General features: G+C 44.3%; 8 protein-coding genes across 8 annotated transcripts; 4 read left to right on the forward strand and 4 right to left on the reverse strand.

Annotated features, from left to right (window-relative positions):
- Positions 1 to 16: 16 nt before the first annotated feature.
- On the reverse strand, positions 17 to 1,852 carry I203_106416 (uncharacterized protein; the record flags this gene model as incomplete). Its single annotated transcript, XM_019150929.1, has 8 exons — positions 17 to 97; positions 155 to 325; positions 420 to 600; positions 687 to 988; positions 1,058 to 1,148; positions 1,222 to 1,367; positions 1,428 to 1,468; positions 1,528 to 1,852. 8 exons carry the CDS (start codon positions 1,850 to 1,852, stop codon positions 17 to 19), a joined length of 1,338 nt encoding a protein of 445 aa, XP_018999806.1.
- Positions 1,853 to 2,459: 607 nt separating this feature from the next.
- Positions 2,460 to 4,551, forward strand: I203_106417 (uncharacterized protein; the record flags this gene model as incomplete). Its single annotated transcript, XM_065517966.1, has 10 exons — positions 2,460 to 2,493; positions 2,556 to 2,792; positions 2,860 to 2,901; positions 2,961 to 2,987; positions 3,045 to 3,176; positions 3,234 to 3,553; positions 3,639 to 3,779; positions 3,870 to 4,102; positions 4,160 to 4,246; positions 4,428 to 4,551. The coding sequence occupies 10 exons, from the start codon at positions 2,460 to 2,462 to the stop codon at positions 4,549 to 4,551; spliced, it is 1,377 nt and encodes a 458-aa protein (XP_065373270.1).
- Positions 4,552 to 4,909: 358 nt separating this feature from the next.
- I203_106418 (uncharacterized protein) lies at positions 4,910 to 6,720 on the reverse strand (the record flags this gene model as incomplete). The annotated part of the gene is made up of 4 exons (XM_019150931.1): positions 4,910 to 5,107; positions 5,214 to 6,358; positions 6,434 to 6,500; positions 6,562 to 6,720. The coding sequence occupies 4 exons, from the start codon at positions 6,718 to 6,720 to the stop codon at positions 4,910 to 4,912; spliced, it is 1,569 nt and encodes a 522-aa protein (XP_018999808.1).
- A 597-nt stretch (positions 6,721 to 7,317) lies between these two features.
- Positions 7,318 to 8,237, forward strand: I203_106419 (uncharacterized protein; the record flags this gene model as incomplete). Its single annotated transcript, XM_019150932.1, has 3 exons — positions 7,318 to 7,537; positions 7,656 to 7,727; positions 7,783 to 8,237. 3 exons carry the CDS (start codon positions 7,318 to 7,320, stop codon positions 8,235 to 8,237), a joined length of 747 nt encoding a protein of 248 aa, XP_018999809.1.
- A 329-nt stretch (positions 8,238 to 8,566) lies between these two features.
- I203_106420 (uncharacterized protein) lies at positions 8,567 to 10,211 on the reverse strand (the record flags this gene model as incomplete). Its single annotated transcript, XM_019150933.1, has 3 exons — positions 8,567 to 8,698; positions 8,780 to 9,457; positions 9,588 to 10,211. 3 exons carry the CDS (start codon positions 10,209 to 10,211, stop codon positions 8,567 to 8,569), a joined length of 1,434 nt encoding a protein of 477 aa, XP_018999810.1.
- A 273-nt stretch (positions 10,212 to 10,484) lies between these two features.
- On the forward strand, positions 10,485 to 11,472 carry I203_106421 (uncharacterized protein; the record flags this gene model as incomplete). The annotated part of the gene is made up of 4 exons (XM_019150934.1): positions 10,485 to 10,906; positions 10,975 to 11,062; positions 11,126 to 11,222; positions 11,330 to 11,472. The coding sequence occupies 4 exons, from the start codon at positions 10,485 to 10,487 to the stop codon at positions 11,470 to 11,472; spliced, it is 750 nt and encodes a 249-aa protein (XP_018999811.1).
- Positions 11,473 to 11,883: 411 nt separating this feature from the next.
- Positions 11,884 to 14,133, reverse strand: I203_106422 (uncharacterized protein; the record flags this gene model as incomplete). Its single annotated transcript, XM_019150935.1, has 8 exons — positions 11,884 to 11,993; positions 12,080 to 12,218; positions 12,284 to 12,417; positions 12,510 to 12,682; positions 12,792 to 12,922; positions 12,997 to 13,078; positions 13,167 to 13,510; positions 13,597 to 14,133. The coding sequence occupies 8 exons, from the start codon at positions 14,131 to 14,133 to the stop codon at positions 11,884 to 11,886; spliced, it is 1,650 nt and encodes a 549-aa protein (XP_018999812.1).
- A 782-nt stretch (positions 14,134 to 14,915) lies between these two features.
- Positions 14,916 to 19,784, forward strand: I203_106423 (uncharacterized protein; the record flags this gene model as incomplete). The annotated part of the gene is made up of 28 exons (XM_065517967.1): positions 14,916 to 15,250; positions 15,311 to 15,332; positions 15,403 to 15,415; positions 15,473 to 15,545; positions 15,597 to 15,698; positions 15,757 to 16,173; positions 16,234 to 16,312; positions 16,379 to 16,496; positions 16,545 to 16,575; positions 16,637 to 16,705; positions 16,764 to 16,836; positions 16,891 to 16,935; positions 16,999 to 17,012; positions 17,080 to 17,204; positions 17,256 to 17,305; positions 17,362 to 17,496; positions 17,553 to 17,648; positions 17,705 to 17,789; positions 17,844 to 17,878; positions 17,932 to 18,046; positions 18,119 to 18,389; positions 18,444 to 18,476; positions 18,538 to 18,579; positions 18,634 to 18,779; positions 18,847 to 18,912; positions 18,969 to 19,114; positions 19,178 to 19,198; positions 19,269 to 19,784. The coding sequence occupies 28 exons, from the start codon at positions 14,916 to 14,918 to the stop codon at positions 19,782 to 19,784; spliced, it is 3,273 nt and encodes a 1,090-aa protein (XP_065373271.1).
- Positions 19,785 to 19,908: the final 124 nt, after the last annotated feature.

Raw genomic sequence — 19,908 nt, forward strand, 5'->3', positions numbered from 1 at the left:
TATGAAAACACCAGAGCTACAGCTCGTCCCTCAGTCTCCTCTGCTGAACTACGATGTTCTGCACATCAGGTGCGAGATAAGCCATATTGGGACCTCCCTGTCACGCCGATATCAGCTTGATCCTTCCAACGTTAAACATGATAAGACTACTCACCCATTCGTGAGCTGGAAGATCCGTTCTCTTGTAGTAAACCTCAGGAGAAGGAGGTAAATTCGATAAATCATTCTTGACGACTTCGACCTCTTCCATCACCCGTAAGAGATTACCACCCATTATACCAGCTATTTCAGGTTCCGTCCATCCTCGAGAAAGTAATTCTTGTATCTGTGGATCACCAGGAAAGCAAAATGTGCTTTAAGCTTACGTTTCTCTCGGATCTCTAGGTTGATGAGCACCATGAAGGCACTCGATGACTTACCATATTGGGCCATTTGCTAACATCTTCCATACCCTCCACAGCCAAGCTGATACCGTTGAAATCGCTTCCCAAACCTACATGATTCTTCCCTACGATTTTAGCTATATGTTCGATATGATCTACAACTCGGGCTGTAGTGGCGTTGTTCGGATCGATGAAAGTTGAGAAGAGCACCGAGGGGCTAAGAGAGTCGACGTAGGTCGTTCAAGATATGAGCTGATAGTCATGCGCAAGAATTTGTATTGTATCATAGAATATGGCACTCACATGATCCCATTGTTTTTATCAGGCCCATCCCCAATCATCTCCAAAATATCATCAGGGACATTCCTAGGATGATTGTTGATGGCCCTTGCACCTGAATGAGTCCACACGACAGGTGCCTTGGAAGCCTTGATGGCGTCCCTGGCAGTATTATCTGAGGTGTGTGAGAGATCCACCATGACACCCAGCCTGTTCAGCTCATGGACTAGCTCGATACCCCACGGTGTCAGACCGTTACCCGGATGAGCAGGTGGGATGGTCGATCCTGATGTACCTGCACCTCCTCCATTAGAGCTTGCGAATGACTGAGTGAGAGCAATTTTGTCAGCAATAGTCTCTGTCTTACTATCTATGTAGGAGATGAGAAAACTTACACTGTGACAGACATGGGTGAGAGTCACGTATCTCACACCCAATTCGGCGTATATCCGTAAAGTGCTGAGAGAGTTGGCTAGTCCGTGTGTCCTGATAATCGCATCGCATCAGTCCATGCATCCTGCTTCACAGCTGCGGGCACAGAGAGGTATCACTTGCTCACCCTTCAAGGCCCATCAATACGGCCAATCTACCTTCCGAGAATGCACCTCTCACATCCTGAGCGGTCCGAGCACCTTTCATAAGAGTAGGATAGTACGCCAAGGTGTTCTTTACTAGATCAATGGATTCTAGAACATGTTGGACAGTCTACACTTGAGTCAGCCAACATCATCAACATTAGGAATTCAGTTGTCAGTGAAAGCTTACTTCGGTAGGGTCCAGGAAATCGGGTCCAACATCTCTCCCATCTATGCTCCACACATATCAACCTTCAAAATCCGCAATTGAAGTAGCCGGCTTCACTCACAAGCCCCAGGACACGGTGCGTTTGCAGTAAAGAACGCTCCGCCCAATCCAGCAGCCTTCGCTCTCGGTAAGTCGAAATGACCAGGATGAGATTCGTTCAATTTCGGTATAGCATCCATCGGTCGACGGTTGATCGTTCGCATCGTCGCCGGTAAGTCGATATGAGTATCGATCAATGGATACTTTGCCAGTATCTCCCTTGACCTGGCTTCAAGCTCTGGATGGAGTGGTACATATGGAGATGGGGCGGTTTCGAGTGGTTTTTGGGACTGAGAAGCTGCGATTGAGCCTAGTAAGGATATTAGTGCACATAGGTGAAGCTTCATATTCGGTAGTGACCTTTGCAAGAGCGATGGTGAACAGTGATGATATACAGATATAGATGTGGTGCGAGAGATGAGGTAGTGAGTAGTCTAATCGAGTGCTCAGAGTTGACCACCAGCGATACGAGGGGACGATACGAACATCAAGCAGCTCGGTGAGTTCGAAATTCCTTTGACCTGGATTCAGTCGGCTAACTGATTTGACTGGGTTTACGCGTTTTCGGAGATGACCTCGAGATAGTCGGCCAATTCGATCCAACTGAAGATAAGACCTTATCAAGAGCGAATAGGAATTTCCCTACCATTCCCGATTTGCCAAGGTTTGTCGTGCAACTTTGTTCACAAGGCAAATCATGAATGGGGTCTTTCTTACTTCGTTGGCAGATGGTTGAGCGATGGTTGAGCGATGGTTGAGCGATGGTTGAGCGATGGTTGAGCGATGGTTGAGCGACTTCATATTGATCCTTATCGTGTTATCTGGCCATGATGTTAGAAATACTATATGCTATCTATCCTTAACAAATGTATATATACGGATGACATTGCATGTCAACCTCAGACTTATGTGTCCTTACACTAGCTTAAATTAGATCAACCCGACAAGTTCACAATGTCAACTATCGACGATAAATCTTCTGTGGACGGTGTCCATGTCGTGCCGACAATAAATCCCAAGGACCAGATGCCCATCTTGGTACAATCCCAGAGACTGAAGATGCCAATGCGTTTTTGGCTTCTCATGCAATTGGTACATATACCGACGAGTCGAATAAGAAATTACTTCGTCGAATCGATATGTACCTCATGCCTATGATGTGTATCTCATATTGTATACAATATATCGATAAATCAGCTTTGGCCTATGCTGCTGTTTTTGGAGTCAAGAAAGATTTGGGTTTGGTAGGACAGGAATATTCTCTGTTGACTTCTTTATTCTATATCGGTATGTCCTACATCTCTACAAGAAAAATCAGTTCCGACTTGCTGATGTTTTGGAAATCATTGCGCAGGTTATCTCGTTGCTGAATATCCTCAAGCTTGGCTAAGTCAACGTGAGTGATTCATCGTTTGACGTCCTTCTGATACCTCCAGCTAATATATTTAATACTAGGTTACCACATTGGTCGATTCCTTGGTGGTGAGTGTTATAGATCATACCACCCACTTCACCAATACTGATTTCTCTTCAATCCAGTAATCATGTTCATCTGGGGCGGTATCCTCATGTGTTCAGCTGCTACCCAAAAGTTTGCCGATATCGCCGCTGTGAGATTTTTCCAAGGTGTATTCGAATCTGCTCTTACCCCAGCATATATCATCGTAACCGGTATGTTCATTCACCCTTCCAATCTTAGGTGTTTGTGCTAACTGTACGTGGATTCAGGAATGTGGTACACGAGACGCGAACAGCCATTCAGAGTAGCGATCTGGTACTCTATGAATGGTTTAGGAAACGCCATCGGAGCATTGATCTCTTATGGGATGGGTCTCATCGATGGAAAATTGGATTCTTGGAGATACATCTTTATCATTGAGGGTGTCATGACTATCATTTGGAGTTTTGCAGTTTTCGCAATGTTCCCTTCTTCACCTATGAGAGTTAGGTGGTTGAATGATGCTCAGAAGGTACAAGCTGCAGAGAGGATCAGGAGTAATAGAACGGGTATTTTGAATAGGGAATGGAAATGGGATCAAGTAAAGGAAGTGAGTAAGCTCCGATAACATAAGAAACTGTGGTTTATGGACACTGAGATTGAGACTGAGACTGACTGTTGTGCATAACTCTTAGGCTTTGGACCCCCGTATCGATCCCAGTGGACATATTCTATTCTGGGCATGTGTATTGAACGAAGTTATCAACGGTGGTGTATCGACTTATAAAGGTCTGGTGATTAAATCGATTGGTTGGACAGATCTACAATCTTCATTGGTCAGTCTCCAACTTATGACTCACCAATACCAAACTTGACCATATGTCGTTCCACCACACCGATTGCTGTTTACAATTTTCCTTTGATAGTTTGGTATCGCCTACGGTGCAGCAGTAACCATCGAAATCGCTTCCTGTGGATATTGCGCCATACGATTCAAAAATGCCAGACACTGGTGTATGATACTTTGGTTACTACCTTCAGCTATCGGAATGATCCTTCAGATCACTCTACCGACGTCTAACAAAGCTGGAAAGACCATTGGTGTGCTGTTGATGCCTTCTTTTGTCGGTTCTTCGGCTTTATGTATGGGTATCCCAGGGTAAGTCGGCTGCAATCCAATCAAAAGTAGGAACAATATAGCTGATGTAGGTAATAGTCAAAATACAGCTGGATTCACCAAAAGAAGTGTAGTAGTAGGTATGGCATTCATCGGATATTGCGTAGGAAATATCATCGGTCCTCTGTAAGTTACCTCTCTTCAAGCTGTGAAGGAAAAAAGGAACGAGGCTTATTATGTACTACCGGGATTCTATTGCATGGGTCTCAGGCCAAACTCCAGCTTACATCTCAGGATACACGACCTGTTTAGCCTGTATGGCCGGTCAAGTGGTATTATTCTTGTTATTGAGAATCTACTACGCCAGACAGAACAAGCTCAGGGATAAGATGGTAGCTGCCGGTCAAGCTCCCGATCCCTCGATTCCCGATGGAGGAGAATTCGAAGATTTGACTGATAAACAGGATTTGAAATTCCGTTATACTTTATAAAAGAGTTGAGGCATTCCTCTTTCATTCAGTTGAATCAGTCTTACCGAACCTTTCTAGCTGAATCAAGATTAGTTAAAAGCTTTTCGATTGTTCAATTAGATCACTATACTTCGGTTTCCGTTTCTGTGTGAATTATTGTATAGATGTGTGAATTGAGTGATCACTGAGTGATCACGGAATACAGTATTAGGTTGTCTTGCGTTATCCGATCGTTGTTTTGGCTTGATTATCTTTAGTAGGTAGCTAGAAATGCAATTTGATTATCAAATATTATAGAAATTCATTTTTGACTACGATTGATATTGTCCACTTGATCAAGGTACTGTATTATGAGTTGGATTACGAAGGCGCTAAGCCACTACGCCCAAGTATCTTTCAATCCCCAGACCTGTAAAGATACGGTAGACCCCTCTGGTAGATCACCAGTCCCAATCGATAAGCTTGTGAATGGTTCAGTAGGGTAGACGTCTACGGTCCCTACGACTGACCCATTATCCACATAGAATTCGAACAGACTATGGTCGATTATACCTTGGATCCTTTCAGCGGGTTTGACCTGCGCCAGGTATTGAGTTAGCATGAGTAAGTCAGATGAGAATTGGCAAACTCGACACCCATGTGTCTCTTCCGAAGAAGGGACAAAGATAAGTATATGTACTCACCTGACTTGCCGAGAACTTGTTTGTGAAAAGAGGATAATCAAAACCATTTGTATTACCTCTATCTACCCAGATTGTATTAGGAGTTGAGCCAGTCAAGATATATCCTCCCTTGAATTGTTCATTGGAAGATTGGGTGGAGAAAGTGAAATTGATAGAAGCGTAAGTGGAGAAAGTGACATCGGCAGGGTAGGTAATGTTCATATCGAAATAGACTGATGTCGAATTACCAAAGTCAACTTGGGATGTAGTATTAACCAGGTTGTCCGATGATGCTAGTTGGTCGGATAAGATAGGTTGTATATCATATATCTCCTGAACCAGCTCCCAACCTCTCACACCACTATCTATCAGATAATTCTCTCTGGGTAAAGTCATAGATGATCTCCAACCTTCTGTTGCGGTAGGTACCAAATTTGTATATTCCCAATTACTTGCCCATCCTATCGATACACTCTCATTATAGAAGAATTGTCCAGCATAATCATCTTTACCGAAATTACTGAGTCTGGTCGCTCCATCATGAGGTACGAAATGAGTTCCGTTAAATTCTCCCGGGAAATATTGGGTTATGGATCCACCAAGAGGTGCACCGGGATTGATAGAGATAGTCAATACCCATCCTTTATCCGTACCGGTACTACTGTTTCGAATGGGTATTTCGACCAAGTTTGGACATTCGTATTGAACACCCAAAAACCCGATGTGAGATACGTTGGACGCATGAGTCCATTCTTTGAGATCGGGTGAAGTGTATATACCAATAACGTATTCTGATGCGAAAGCAATGACCATTACCCAGCTATCACCATATCGAACAACCTTTGGATCTCTGAATTGGTTGGAACCGACATCTAACACGGGATTGCCAGAGTAAGGAGTGAATGTATATCCATCATCGAAAGAATAAGCTATCTCTTGAACTTGTTTCTCTGGAGTGTTCAAGGTGTAGATGGCGACTACTCCATTCGTAGAGTTGGGGAAGAAACCCGATGTATTCTCTGGATCAACGACGATGGATCCTGAGAATACGCCTGAAGTGGAGTTAGGTGGGAATAAGGCGATAGGTTGATTTGTCCAGGTGTATAGATCTGGGGAGGTAGCGTGACCCCAATGTTGATTGCCTGCTACGACGTCCGTGGGGTTGTCTATGGTAGAGAGGTGCATCAGCTGAATGTTCGCTTCATGTTTTCAGTGATCAAGGTGAGTGCAGCTACACTCACATTGGTAATACAAATGCCATGTTCCATTGACATCCTTGAATAAACCATTAGGATCGTTCATGAATCCCTACAAAGGCAGGATCAGCACATATCTCAGACTGTTCGACTGAAATGCAGGTCTGACATACCTTGGGAGGTGAGTAATGTACTCTTGGTCTCAGCGGTCCATTATAGTCTCCTTGAACCGGTACACCCGTAGGCACAGGAGCGGTCGAAGTCGATTGAGCAGTGACCAGGGACGTGAAAGACAGTATGATTGATGAGATCGCTATAAGCCTTCCAAACATTTTGCAGTCGCTTTCAAGTGATAATGTCAATAGGATGATCTATCTTCAAATGCAGGGGTGCACTTGACGACGTCGTCTTCTTATAGATTTTCATCTTTCCCTTCTGCCGGTCCGGAAAGTCCTTGGCATCAGCTTTGACGAACATCATTCTCGCCTATAAATTGATGCCGGCGGGAATGGACGGTGATCCACATCCAGAGGATTGCCCCAGAGTCCCAATACTTGCATGTGACCTAACAAAAGTCCCGTTGACTAGTGCTTAGTATAGGGCTCAGGACTCGGGACGGGATTACGCAGTCCTTCGGAAGCAACCATGTAAGCATCAATCATGTATGACGCACAGACGATTTCGAGCCACGTGGTAGAAAGTGATGGTTGTGGAGACTCCATAGATCCGATTCCAACATTTCGTAAATTCAAAAGGTCGATCTGATCGGGTTGACGTCAAGATTTGAAGAAATCTTCGATCGATTGAATGGAAGAGCAGGAATAGACACATAGACCTCTGCATATATACAAGGTATAAAATAGATAGACTACAAGCTCGTCAGGTCAGCTACTTGGACAAAAGACCTACATCAATAATCACTTTCTACCATGGCCTCAGACCACGTACCAGAGACCGTCCGACCAGCTACCAAGCGAATCCGATCGGACCACGATCATTCCAAGGCATCTACTAAGGCGAACGAATCGGACGAAAAAGACCAAGAAAAACATGAGGATGACGATTGGTTGAAAGAGCCCCCATTCAGTGTTGGAGCGGATAAAGAGGGTTGGGAGACGAAATGGAGAGAAAGCTGTTGGTGTGGAAAGGGTATGTATCGACAAAACACTCATAGAAGGGGAGAGAATTGAGGTGAGGGTGATATGTTGAGAGAGGTTGATGGAAGGGAATGTGAAGAAAAACTGATAGGCTGTGATTTGGGATATAGTCGCTTTTGTGTATAATGATGATCCGGCTGGATCAAAGATTTGTCATTGTGAAGATTGTCAACGATTACATGGTGAGTTCACCAACTACCATCGTACATCGTCTGAAATGCTTATTGGGTACCTTAGGCGCACCATATCAACATTCATGTATATTCCACAAGAAAAACGTCCGACTCGACTCCGATGCTGATTCCAAATGGATTGGGTTCTTATCTGCTCACGGGGAAGTTCACCCACTATCATCCACTCCCACCCCCTTACCTCGGAAAATATCATGTAGAGCATGTGGTTCACCGTTGATGGACGAAGGTAGAAATATGATTATGGCTTTCCCACCTGCCTTTGAATGGACTCGTACTCACAAAGAGGTCAAACGGAGTAAAGAGCAGAACAAGGATGGCAATCACGGTGAAGAAGGTGATTCAGGCAAGGGAGCAAGGAAGGTCCAGGGTTTCCCACCTGAACTCAAAGCTGATTGCCATATCTTCTACGAAAGAAGATGTGTAGATGTGAAAGATGGTTTACCCAAATGGAGGGGACATAAAGAGAAGAGCGATTTAATGAAAGATGATGAGAAGTAGATGTAGAGCAGTATGTGAAAGATCGGATTCATCATGTAGCGAATAGATCAATCGTACAAGGTAGAGGTTTAGCATAAATGCTCATGTATCGTTGTTTGAAGAGGCGGACTGGAATGTATCATATTCAATCCATTGAATGACGACAAACTGGTAATACATCTGGTACATTACATCATGGTTTATGAGCTGTGATATTGACATTCACTATCTATTCGTGTTCATCCGAGTACCCTGCATAGAGCGACTTTGACTGTTATCGTTCTCACTCTCGACCTCTCCTCTCGGATTACAGTATTTGTCTTCCGGATGAAGTGTAGGTGATGTACGACCTATCTCCCTGCTGCCATTTCCGCCAACAACTTCGCCTTCTCTCGTTGAGCTTTATACTGAGGCCACCAGCTGAGTACTAGATTCTGGACCAATGAAAATGCTATCGAAGTTACCCAGTAGAGCGTCACTCCCTGATATCGAAGAACCCACCAGTCAGTCTTAACTCTTGAAAGTATATATCTATGGGCCGCAGATGAGCTCGATTTACTCACAGCAGGCATTTGACTAGCTATCAGACCGAATCCTACAGCACTAAACCTCAATACTCCAGCTAAGAAATTCCTTCTTATTTCCTGTTGTCTTGCAGGAGAGAAAGGTACCGGAACGTCCTCCTGAGGTACCTCAACTAGAGGGTTAGTCCCTTTTGGTTGTTGTGATTGCTGAGCTACACTGGCTGATGAGGAGGTAGACAATTTACGCGATCTGTTTGAAGTGGGAATGGATTTATGCGAATGGTTATGGGTGGTAGGATTCTGTTTATGGGAGAATAAACCTGATGGCTGAGGTTTTGGACCATCTTGTTGAGATTGGGGTCTAGGTTGTGGAGTAGGTAATATATCTTCTTTATTCACTTGATCTCTTATTTTATCATTATCGACCTGATCTGTCTTTACAGACTGCTGACTTCTCTTCATCCCCATTAATTCGGCGTTCCCAAATGCCAAACATGATCCAAGGATTGGAAGCACACCATATGGATCAACCTCACCTAAATGGTCTAACCATAGGAAATTCTCGTTAGAGAACGGCGAGTTTGTGATTTCCAATGTACGTCGTATGGTCAGTGAGAGAGTGACGAATATTGGTATGTGCATTAAAAGAGGGGCCCAGGTGGTTATGAATGGATGGGTAGAATGTTTTTTGTGTAATGCAGATTGGGCTTTTGCGACCTATCGCAATGCGTTTGTGGTGAAGACAGGATCAGTATCAGTCTATGAGAAATGGAACATGTTGCGGGGGTTGAACAATTGAAAGGGTATGAGATAACAGAAAGACTTGATGTGTCAAAGTTCCACTCACCTGCCTCCTCACTTCCAACAAATACTCTTTATACCCCTTTCCCGCCTTCCTATAATCCCTTGCTATGGACTTTGCCAATCTCTCATTGATGATTTTCAATTCAGGTTCCACTATTTGCTTCGTTTTCAACGCTCGTTTCCTTTGCCATAGAGAGACAGGCAAGGTGAATATTGTTCGGACTAGTAAAGTGATACATATGATGGATATTCCATATCCGAACGGATGATTGATTTCCAATAGTAAGCTCGATAATGGGTCGATGACGGGGTCGAATATCGTTGACACTGGAGTGAGGGCTTCGTCGGTTGTTGTAATTGCGTGGGCTTCTTCTATCACTTCTGGCAGAGACGGATTGAGCGAGGATGGGAGGACTGAGAAGGATCGAATGGACGATGGAGTAGATATACGCTGGGATTGGAGGGGAAGAAGAGATAATATCCTCGGTCTAGACGAGGGTCTGAGACGTGCTGGAGTAGGCGTTGAATAGCCATGCCGTATACGACTGCTTGAGCTGGAAGATGGACTTGAAGATAGTTGTCGAGTGTGGAGGAATGGTTGAGAGAGGGGTATGTCTTTGCCCAATATTGCGCCTCGCATTGGTCCAATGGCGGCAAGACCTCTCATTCTGGCTGAAGATACTTTCAGGGTGATTCTACTGTCGACAAGTGGGGTTATGTCAATGCATAAGAAGAACAGGTCCACGAAACCTACCTCGATCTCGCTCACTTCTCTTTTTGTCGCAAACAGAATTTAAGCTTGATTCTGTACGAGAGCAACCACTCAAATTTGATTCCGCCTCCGTCACTCTCTCATCACACCGACATATATAGCCCATCTCCTTTCTATCTGTCTCTCTTCTCTATCTTTATTACACCCATCCACGAGGTGTATTTTGTAATGTCACACTTAGCGCTCCCCTCTTCAGCCCGAGGATCTCCCGCCCCATCAGCAGCCTCCTCGCCAAAACGAACAGGCAAGAAACGCCGCTTGGACAGAGTATTATTGGACGAAGATGACGATGTGGATGAGAATGATCTGATAGCTGTACCGAGGGCTAGGAGAAGGTTGAATGAGGAGTATGATGAGGACGAAGAAGAGGACGATCACGAGCAAGATCACGAGCAGGAACAGGAAGGTGAACAGGATCAAGAACAAGAAGCAGATGGTGAAGGTGAAGGGGTTCAGGAGGTACCGAGAACATCCAAAAGGACGGATAAAGATATTTCGGAAGGGTTGAGATTGAGATTAGAGAGACAGAAGGAGAGGGAGAGAGAAAAGGAGATTGATATGAAAGGGAAGAAAAGAAGAGCAGAAACATTGTAAGTGTGACACCAGCAACAGGTCATCCAGAGTGCTACTTACTGAAATCGTAATGATATGTTATTAGCCTTCTGCGTGATCAGCTGGATGCGGAACAGGCCAAACGATTCGATACATTCTCAACTGTCGCTTTGAATAAGAATGCAATCAAGAGGGTGAGTGATCTCGTCTCGTCAACCTCAAAGATCGGAATTGAACTTGTTATCAATTGTTTACAGCTCAACAGAGAATTATACGATCAACATGCTTCACCCCAGATATCAATGGTAGTAGCAGGTATGGCCAAGATATTCATAGCTGATGTGATTGAAATGGGTACGTTCATCAATTCTATGTCCCTTGTCCCTCCGTAGTACAGACATGCCATACCTGTGACGTATATACTTGTTCTCATCGGCTACATAGCTTACCATCAATCATAGCCAAAGATCTTCAACCCCATTCAGCGCATCCCACAGGACCTTTACAACCCTACCATCTCAAATTAGCTAGGATGCATTTGGAAGAATCGGGTTTGTTGGCAGATCGTAAACAAGCTAAGAAGAGTGTATTTAGAAGAAGATGACCAATGAAGAAGAACGGGGGAAACAACCCAACTGTATTGTATTGACGTGATTGTTTTGTGTGAGTCTGCAGTCATTTAGTGTTCAGATTTGTTTGAAAGGGATACTTGCTAATTATACTCTGCCTTGATATAGAACTTATCTTGCATTTGACTTGTATAATGGTTGTAATGAGAGTGAAATGTACCATGTTTACTTATCTTCCGCAAACACGCAATAGCAAGTATAACGACGTTTTGCATCTTCTTTCTATTCTTTCTGCACTTCATTAGACTCAAATGGAAGGCAGTCAAGTACTGGAGGGCTCTACCCTGATACCCAATTTCACCATCTTCCATCTCCATCAAACCTGAGCTGTCCATCAATCTGATATTTCCCCAAGCAAAGCCCAAAGCAGATAAATTCCGACAGTTTTACTGACAGGTTGAACATCCGTAATCCGAATATCCTTCCCTAACAAACGTAAAGATATGATCACCTAATACACGTTCCGAGAATCCAATTTCACAATATGCAAAGTAATCTAAAAACGCACAAGATACAATGACAATCAAAGTAATTAGCTATCCACTTTTCTATTCTCGTCTTCATTGGCTCGAAACCACTTACATATCCATTTCCTCTTAAATACCTGAATATCCTCCTGATCCATCTCTGGGTGTTCATCCAACAGCGCAGGAATGACAGAATCATTGAAATTAGCTATGAATCGATGTCTCCATTCCCTTAGTGTCCTAGCGTAGTGGGGCTACCAAAATCACAAACCATATTAGTGAAAAATGCCAGATGACAAACTTAAAAAGATTCACTCACCCCTATATTCGATATACTATCAAGTACCAATCTATTCTTTGACCCCTGAGTAGCTGAGTCTAAAGTGTACGTTACAGTAGGTAAGAAGCCACCTGGGAAAATCCATTTTCTGATAAAGTCAACTTCTTGTTGGTCTAAAAGTACAAGTATGAACAGCTCTTGATCAGCTGAAGTAATACAGATTGATACAATCGGAATATCGAGCTTGAACGGCAGCCCCACTCACACTTCTCGAATCTCGATTCAGGTATGGTGATCACTTGAATACACGCTACACCGCTTTCATTCAACATCTCATTCAGGACTCCGAAATAACCAGGTATGAATTCTTTTCCCACGGCTTCTAACATTTCAATGGAGACGACTCGATCGAAGGTACCTTTCCAAGATTCTGGTAATCTATAAGCTCAATGAACGTGATAAGCTTCTGTTCTGCAGCACAATTGTCCCAAAGGTCTTATTCCTCCGCCTTTATGGTAGCAAGTAAGGAAAGAGAGCTCCCACTCACTTTCGATAGTCCATCAACCAGACCCTTATCCTACCTGCCAGACCAGCAGCTTTGATCCTATCCTCAGCCAAAGCTTTCTGCTGAGACGAAAGCGTTATGGTGTCAACGGTACAGTTGGTCTGTCTTACAGCCTACACCACCAAACCCATCACATCAGCGAGATTTGCCAGATTTCGCGTTTATGCTAAGAAGCTGGGTAACTCACCTCAATGGCCATACTTCCCCATCCTGAGCCGATCTCTAATACTCGATGTCCAGGTCTGATATCCGCTTTCTTGATTATATGTCTAAATCCCCGCAAATCGATCAGCTTGCTTTTCACTTCTGAGAGTTACAATCGAACATAGGTGAAGTGGAATTGATATAGTTATTCACCTTAGTTTAGCCAATTGAGCTTGCTCCAGTTCGTCTTCCCCTTTATCATTATCGTAAGCATTTACAATCTTCCCTTGTCTCCTCTTCATTTCTGTACCATCATACAAATCTTTATCTAGATCGGGATAGATAGCACATGAATAAGTCATATCTTTACTCAAGAAAGAGCTGAACATCCCATTCGACAGATCGTAGTGAGCTGAAATATTACAGATCGAGTTGGTTATGGTGTTAGCGAATCGGGAGTTGGTCAAAGAGGTGATCAAGGAGAAGATCCTAGATGGGATGGTGCGGACACCAGAAATGTTGGTTGATGATGAGGAAGGTGAAGATTTGATGAATATCTATTCATTCATAACGAATGACACAAGTGAGATAAGCTCTAAAACCATGATCACGATTTTATTCGAGAGTTATTCATACTACTCACCTTGAAGACCCCTACCAGATCATCAACCTCACATTCACTCATCATGTAAGATTCTGAAAAACCCAAATCGCCCTGAGCTACCAATCTCAACCAGAAACTATCTTTTGATACTTTGATCGTAACTTCTGTCTTTTGCCCATCTGCCTCTCCGTCTTCTTGTGTACTGTTTGATTCCGAAGGGAAAGTATGGGATTCACCTTGGGGAGTGATAATAGTTAATTTCCCATAAGATATCTGAGAACTCATCATTTGCAATATCGCAAATTTCGCTACCGAGATCAATGGTCCACCACCGATTGAGTAGATGGATGAAGCGATGGAGGAAGTTACATTATCCGTGAGGGTAAGAAGGGAGTCGGTATAGGTGAAAGGTTTGGTGGGTGCTGGTGAACGTGTTCGAGAGATTGGAGTAGAGGAGAAAGGCGATTCGTACTCTGACTGAATCTTTGTGGGTGAGCCCGGCGATGAGTCGGGAGGAGTCATCAAGGCCAGGGTTGACGTTTCAGAAGTTGATGACGATGAGGATGAAGATGACATCTTGTATAGGGTACTGAGTCTCTTGATGATCCAGGTTAAGTGAAAGATAAGAATGTCTATTGTCTATTTGATCTATTCCAGGTATTCGTATCGGGTGAAGAGATATATACACAGTAGAGAACAAGACTTGTTGGAGAGTCTCTGTCGAAGATGTTGGGGTGTTGCAATTCCGCCTGATATGTATTCGTAGGAACTCAATGGAATTGCTTGAGAAATGTAGTTACTATTCAACAGATGAACCAAGAGCTTAAACGATGAATTCTAAAGTCTGATAGACAATTATAACTTGGGAATTGAGAAAAGATCAGACCACTTTCACTTTCTGGAAGTGCTCGGTCTTCGGACACCGTCTATGCATCTATCTACTCGTCATCGTTCATCCCCATCGCCTAATGTTCCATCACTACTGCAGCCGTAAGTTGATATATCTCATGACCGTCGATCGATCGACATCCTTTGCATCATCGGGAATTAGCATCAAGGTACTGACTCGCCCTGAAAATGCGGATAACACCTGGTTTTCCAGGAAAATTGAAGCACGTGTCTGGCTTACAGCAAAATCCTCTGAATTCTGTAGGGGAATGCGGTCAAGGCCGCCCAGCTATAATGCTTTCCGGTTGATGTAATCTTGACGCGTAAGTTACTTGGTACTGCAAAAAAGACAGGCGCGGAAAAGTAATGTTGCCACCATCCGTCCCTCTTCCTCTTCCTTCTCCCCTCTCCTCAATCACTCACTCTATCCTACTCCCCTCATCATCCAGGCCAGAGAAGGCAGATCCAAGATGACTTATTCTCCATCAGGATCAAAGCCCAAAAGGGGTCTAGGAGCAATCATAGATTCCATCCCTACCCAAGCGGATCGCATACCCGACTCGTGTTCTGAAGGATCAGATTCAGCTTCTGACGATGATGACGATGAGGTAGTTGGGGTAGGATCAATAGCTACTCCTCAACCTATACCACTCACTCCTCAAGTAGGTGCGAGTAGGAGCTCAAGCAAAGGGAAGGGTAGAGCTGTAGATTCCCCTAGAGTGGAAATGTCAGTAGGGGTCAGTGGGAGGAACGTCTACCAGGTGGTGACTCCTGGTAAATTCGCTGAATATTTTGCGGTACAATGGTAAGTCAGTCCTTCGTGATAAATGCCCACTACATTATGCAGCTGACAGAGGTATAATAGGAGAAAACCACAGCAAAAGAAGGTGAGCTGTCCATAAGTGTGATCGGTACGTAGTCTGTGCTGACGATAGCTCTGGGCGTCAATCCCTATAGCATAGTGAGTTCAGTGCTGGCTGCCAAATAGATTGGGCATGAGAACTCATGACGACTGATACCATTGCAGAGACATGGGACGGAGATGCATTCATCAAGGTCGAGGGTAATAAGATTACGATGATTGACGAGGATGGAAATTAGTGAGTTACCTTGAGTTGAGATGGCATCATCTACTGACACCGGCCTTGTAGCAAGGGCGTGACTGGAAAAGGCGAAAGAGACGTCTGTGCAGATCAGGAATTACGGATCGGTGGATTCGATGTACTTGTCGACAGGGAGGTATCCGAGCAAGAGTGAGCACCAATTCTCGATTGTGTACCTTCTCGACAATCCAGCTGACATTGTGGACAGATTCAAAGCGGGGACTACTATCCTCAACCGACCCAAAGCATCATCCATCCTCGGTCCAACCGCATACCGCGCTACCACATTTACCAAACCTTTCAAAGCTCCAACTCAAACACACGCTGCTAAACCTGTAGCAGGGTATATTCCTGGAAGGACCGCTTCAGGTGGTCTCACAGCAGCACCGCCGGGTATACCTCTTTCCCAGAAGCCTGAGATGCCAATTTCAAAACCTATTGCAGCTCAATCATTCTATGGTCCGTCCGTCATCAAGCCGAAGGGGAACAGAATTGTTTTAGGAGAGAAGAGTAGTAAAGAGAGGATGGAATGGGGAGGAGCGTTGTTTAACCCCAATGCTGAAGGTGCAGTGGTGATGCCTAGACCACCAGAAAAGCTGGTTGAGATGTTGAGGCAAAAGAATCCGTGAGCTAGGAAGTATACACAGATATCTGACTTTCAGCTGATATCATGTCCGTTCTTCAGTGACCTGGACGTCGTGGATGTTGTGGTGGATCCGATTCTAGGCTCCCTGTTGAGGAAACATCAGAAAGAAGGTGTACAGGTGAGCTCTGATCAGCTAGATATATACTCGTACCGAGAGACAGCTGAGGCCAGGCCGCTCGTGCAGTTCATGTACTCCTGTGTCATGGGATATACAGCGGCAGAAGCGGAGGGATGTATTCTAGCAGATGATATGGGTTTAGGAAAGACACTTCAGAGTATCACATTGATGCACACATTGCTCTGTGAGTACAGCTCTCACAACAGTAGTTCAAAGACTAATCTTGGAAAAGATCAATCACCCTTCGATAATCAGAGTCAAACGTGAGTTTCATCAGACAAACAGTGCCTAGCCATGATCATACAATCTGATCATCATGTACAGCATCCAGAAAGTATTGATTGTTTGTCCGGTTACCCTGGTGGAGAATTGGAGAAAGGAATTCAAAAAGTGGTGAGTTCCTCTTTTACTCCACACTTTGGCTGTAGTCGCTGATAGGTCTGCATTCTAGGACTTCCGCCAAAACCGACAAGCGAATCAACGTCCTGGTAGCTGACGGTACTAATTATCGGGTCTCAAGCTTTGTGAGTCATCATTGAAGTGTGATGTGCGATGTATTGATGGCATGGGAACGCCAGATCAACAACAAGAATATGCAGGTTCTGATTATTGGGTACGAAAGAGTAAGTCAGCCTACTCCTTGTTTTCCGGGTCACCAAAGCTGATCAATGGTGATCTATCTATAGCTGCGAAAAGAGATGTAAGCTTTCAGAACGCGCATGACTTGATAGGAGGCTGATTGGCCGATTGTGTCTCCTGGTCGGTAGCAAAGAGCTGGCTTCATGCCAACCTCCTATAGGTCTTATCGTATGCGATGAGGGTCAGCGATTGAAGTCGAAAGACAACAAGACGAAAAAGATGTTCGATGCTTTGAGCTGTCAACGTCGAATCAGTGAGTGCGAAAGGGTCCTGGTCGGGTCAGAGACAGCTAACGCTACGGAAGTTTTGTCCGGCACGCCCATTCAAAATGATCTTGCTGAGTACTGGGCTATGGTAAGCTCTTTTATCTCCGGATACATTACATGGAAAGAGAGCTTACCCCCCTGAAGGTTGACTTCACCTGCCCTGGAATGTTGGGAAGATACAATGCTTTCAACAAACAATATGAAAAGCCTATCATGGCAGGTCGAGCGGTCGGGGCTAATCCCAAAGTCGTCGAGCTGGGTGAGGAAAGAGCGAGTGAGGTAAGTAATCTGCGACTTGTGAGCTTAATGGCGCTGAGGATTGTCACTTGTACTAGCTACACAAACTTTCTAAAGAGTTCGTGTTGCGTAGAACAGCGGATGTTATGGAGAATTTCTTACCTCCCAAAAGTGAGTGTGATATACATCGAAGCGTAGCTGACACTCTACAGATGAGTATGTGTTGTTCGTTGCGCCATCGCTACTCCAGCTATCGGTGCTTGCTCGACTGCTCAATCCTTCGATCGTTGGTGGATTCATCAGAGGAGGAGCTGGCACGCAGTCTTTAGCTCTGAGTGAGTCATCGGGACTGTCAAAGGATACCGAAGCGACAGCTGATCATTGTACAGTCGACATGATGCGAAAAATATCCAATTCGCCTATGGTAAGCTATTTCTACGAGTTTCCATAAAACGGCAAAGCTAACTTGTATGACAGCTGTTGCGAAAGAAGGACGATGAAGGTTCCATGTCCGATGAAATCGGCTCTGCACTTAGCGAAGCTAAATCTGCGATACCTCTTGACATCAATGTCAACGATGTTACAACCAGCGGTATGTCCAGATGTCCATGGTCAGACCAGCCAGATCAACCAAGGAATCTGATCTTTGACTTGCTTCATATAGGTAAAATGCTCGTTCTCGACAAAATGCTTCACTCAATACATCAGGAAACAACCGAAAAGGTAGTAGTCGTTTCGAATTGGACAGCTACTCTGAACCTCATACAAGATATGTGCAAAATCCGAAAATATCCGTATCTTCGATTGGATGGAAGCACCCCTCAAAAGCAACGACAGGAATTAGTCGATTCTTTCAACCGAGATGTTAGAAGAGAGGATAGCTTCGTATTTTTACTTAGTGCCAAGGCGGGCGGAGTGGGGCTTAACTTGATAGGGTAAGTTCAGTTGTCTATGAACCAACAGCAAGCTGATGTATATTTATGGTGCAGAGGATCGAGATTATTCCTCTTCGATAGTGACTGGTAAGCTGTCTCATCATATGTCGCACGTCATGGTTGTCGATATGCTGACACATTGTTGCAGGAACCCTTCGACCGATCTTCAAGCAATGGCAAGGATTCATCGGTGAGCTTGATGATTAATCTGCGTCCGCAGTCTGAGGCTCACCACAGCCGATAGTGATGGTCAAAAACGACCCGTTTGCATCTATCGATTACTTACCACCAACGCTATCGACGAGAAGATATACCAAAGACAAATCACCAAAATGGGTCTTTCAGATCAAATGATGGAACAAGGTGAAACTGGAAAGGAAAGCAAAGATTGTGAGCTCGTCGTTATTGGTGATCACTCATATCGTACCGGATCGTTGCGCTAATTTTGAGAGTGCAGCTTTCTCCCATGCCGAGTTGAGGGATATCTTCACTTTGAATCTCAATACTGATGGATGTCAGACTCGTGAGCTAGACTGAGCGTCTCGGTCGGCAGTGCTGATAGCTGATATAACGTACCAGATGATTTACTTGGTTGCGATTGCACGGTCAGCGGGAAAATTGCGGAAACGACCAGTGAAGAGACCAGCACGGTGGCGGAGGACGATGATGATGGAGACGAAGAGAAAGCCAGATTTGTCAATGCAGCTCAGTACGATCCGAAACCAGTGAGCTAAATTTGTTTACAGGATGATCATAGAATAAAACTGACGCTTGTGTCTGCTTTTCAGAGCGCAAAAATGCTTCGAAAGGTAGGCTTCACTTGATGTCTGGCTTATGTCGTGGAAAAGGATACTGATGACCTTGTGATGACTGTGCTAGACTGCTGCCGAACAACAACAGAAATTACGAGCATTGAGAAAATGGACTCATTACGATACCTACGATCATCACTCTTTCCGAAATATCATGGATGTCACACTCTATAACATGCTTTACGAATCCTGGGACTCAGACGAGAGCGCTTTACTCGCTGCGGCTTCGGCTGAAGAGGGCGGTAGGCACAAGACAAAGAAGAAAAGAAGGATTGTTGAGAATGATGAGGATGACGACGCCGATGAAGAAACACCGGATAAAGTGTTGGATTCGGCTTCTGAAGAAGATGACGATGATGGGTCAGATTCAGAAGGATCGACTTCTGTACCTAGTAAACGCAAGAAGTCTGGAATTGCAAATAAGAGGAAATCAAGATCGAAGAATGATTTTTCAGAGGAATATGAAGACCCCTTGGGTATGGGTAGGAAGAAGAAACATGATTTGAAGAAGATTGCAGAGAATGGTGGGACAGGAAGAGTCATGTTTGTTTTTGAAAAGGTATCAAAAGCTAAGATGAAGTAAGAGCGAGTGTCAGTGATGTGTAATACAGAAGAACGCCATGAAGCACGAAATCAAAGTAACATCAATCCATTTCATCATCATGTCCAGTCATGTTGTGTCATCATATGTTGTATAGTAAATCAAG

The sequence above is a fragment of the Kwoniella mangroviensis genome (assembly GCF_000507465.2).
Source record: "Kwoniella mangroviensis CBS 8507 chromosome 1 map unlocalized Ctg02, whole genome shotgun sequence".
Taxonomy (NCBI): domain Eukaryota; kingdom Fungi; phylum Basidiomycota; class Tremellomycetes; order Tremellales; family Cryptococcaceae; genus Kwoniella; species Kwoniella mangrovensis.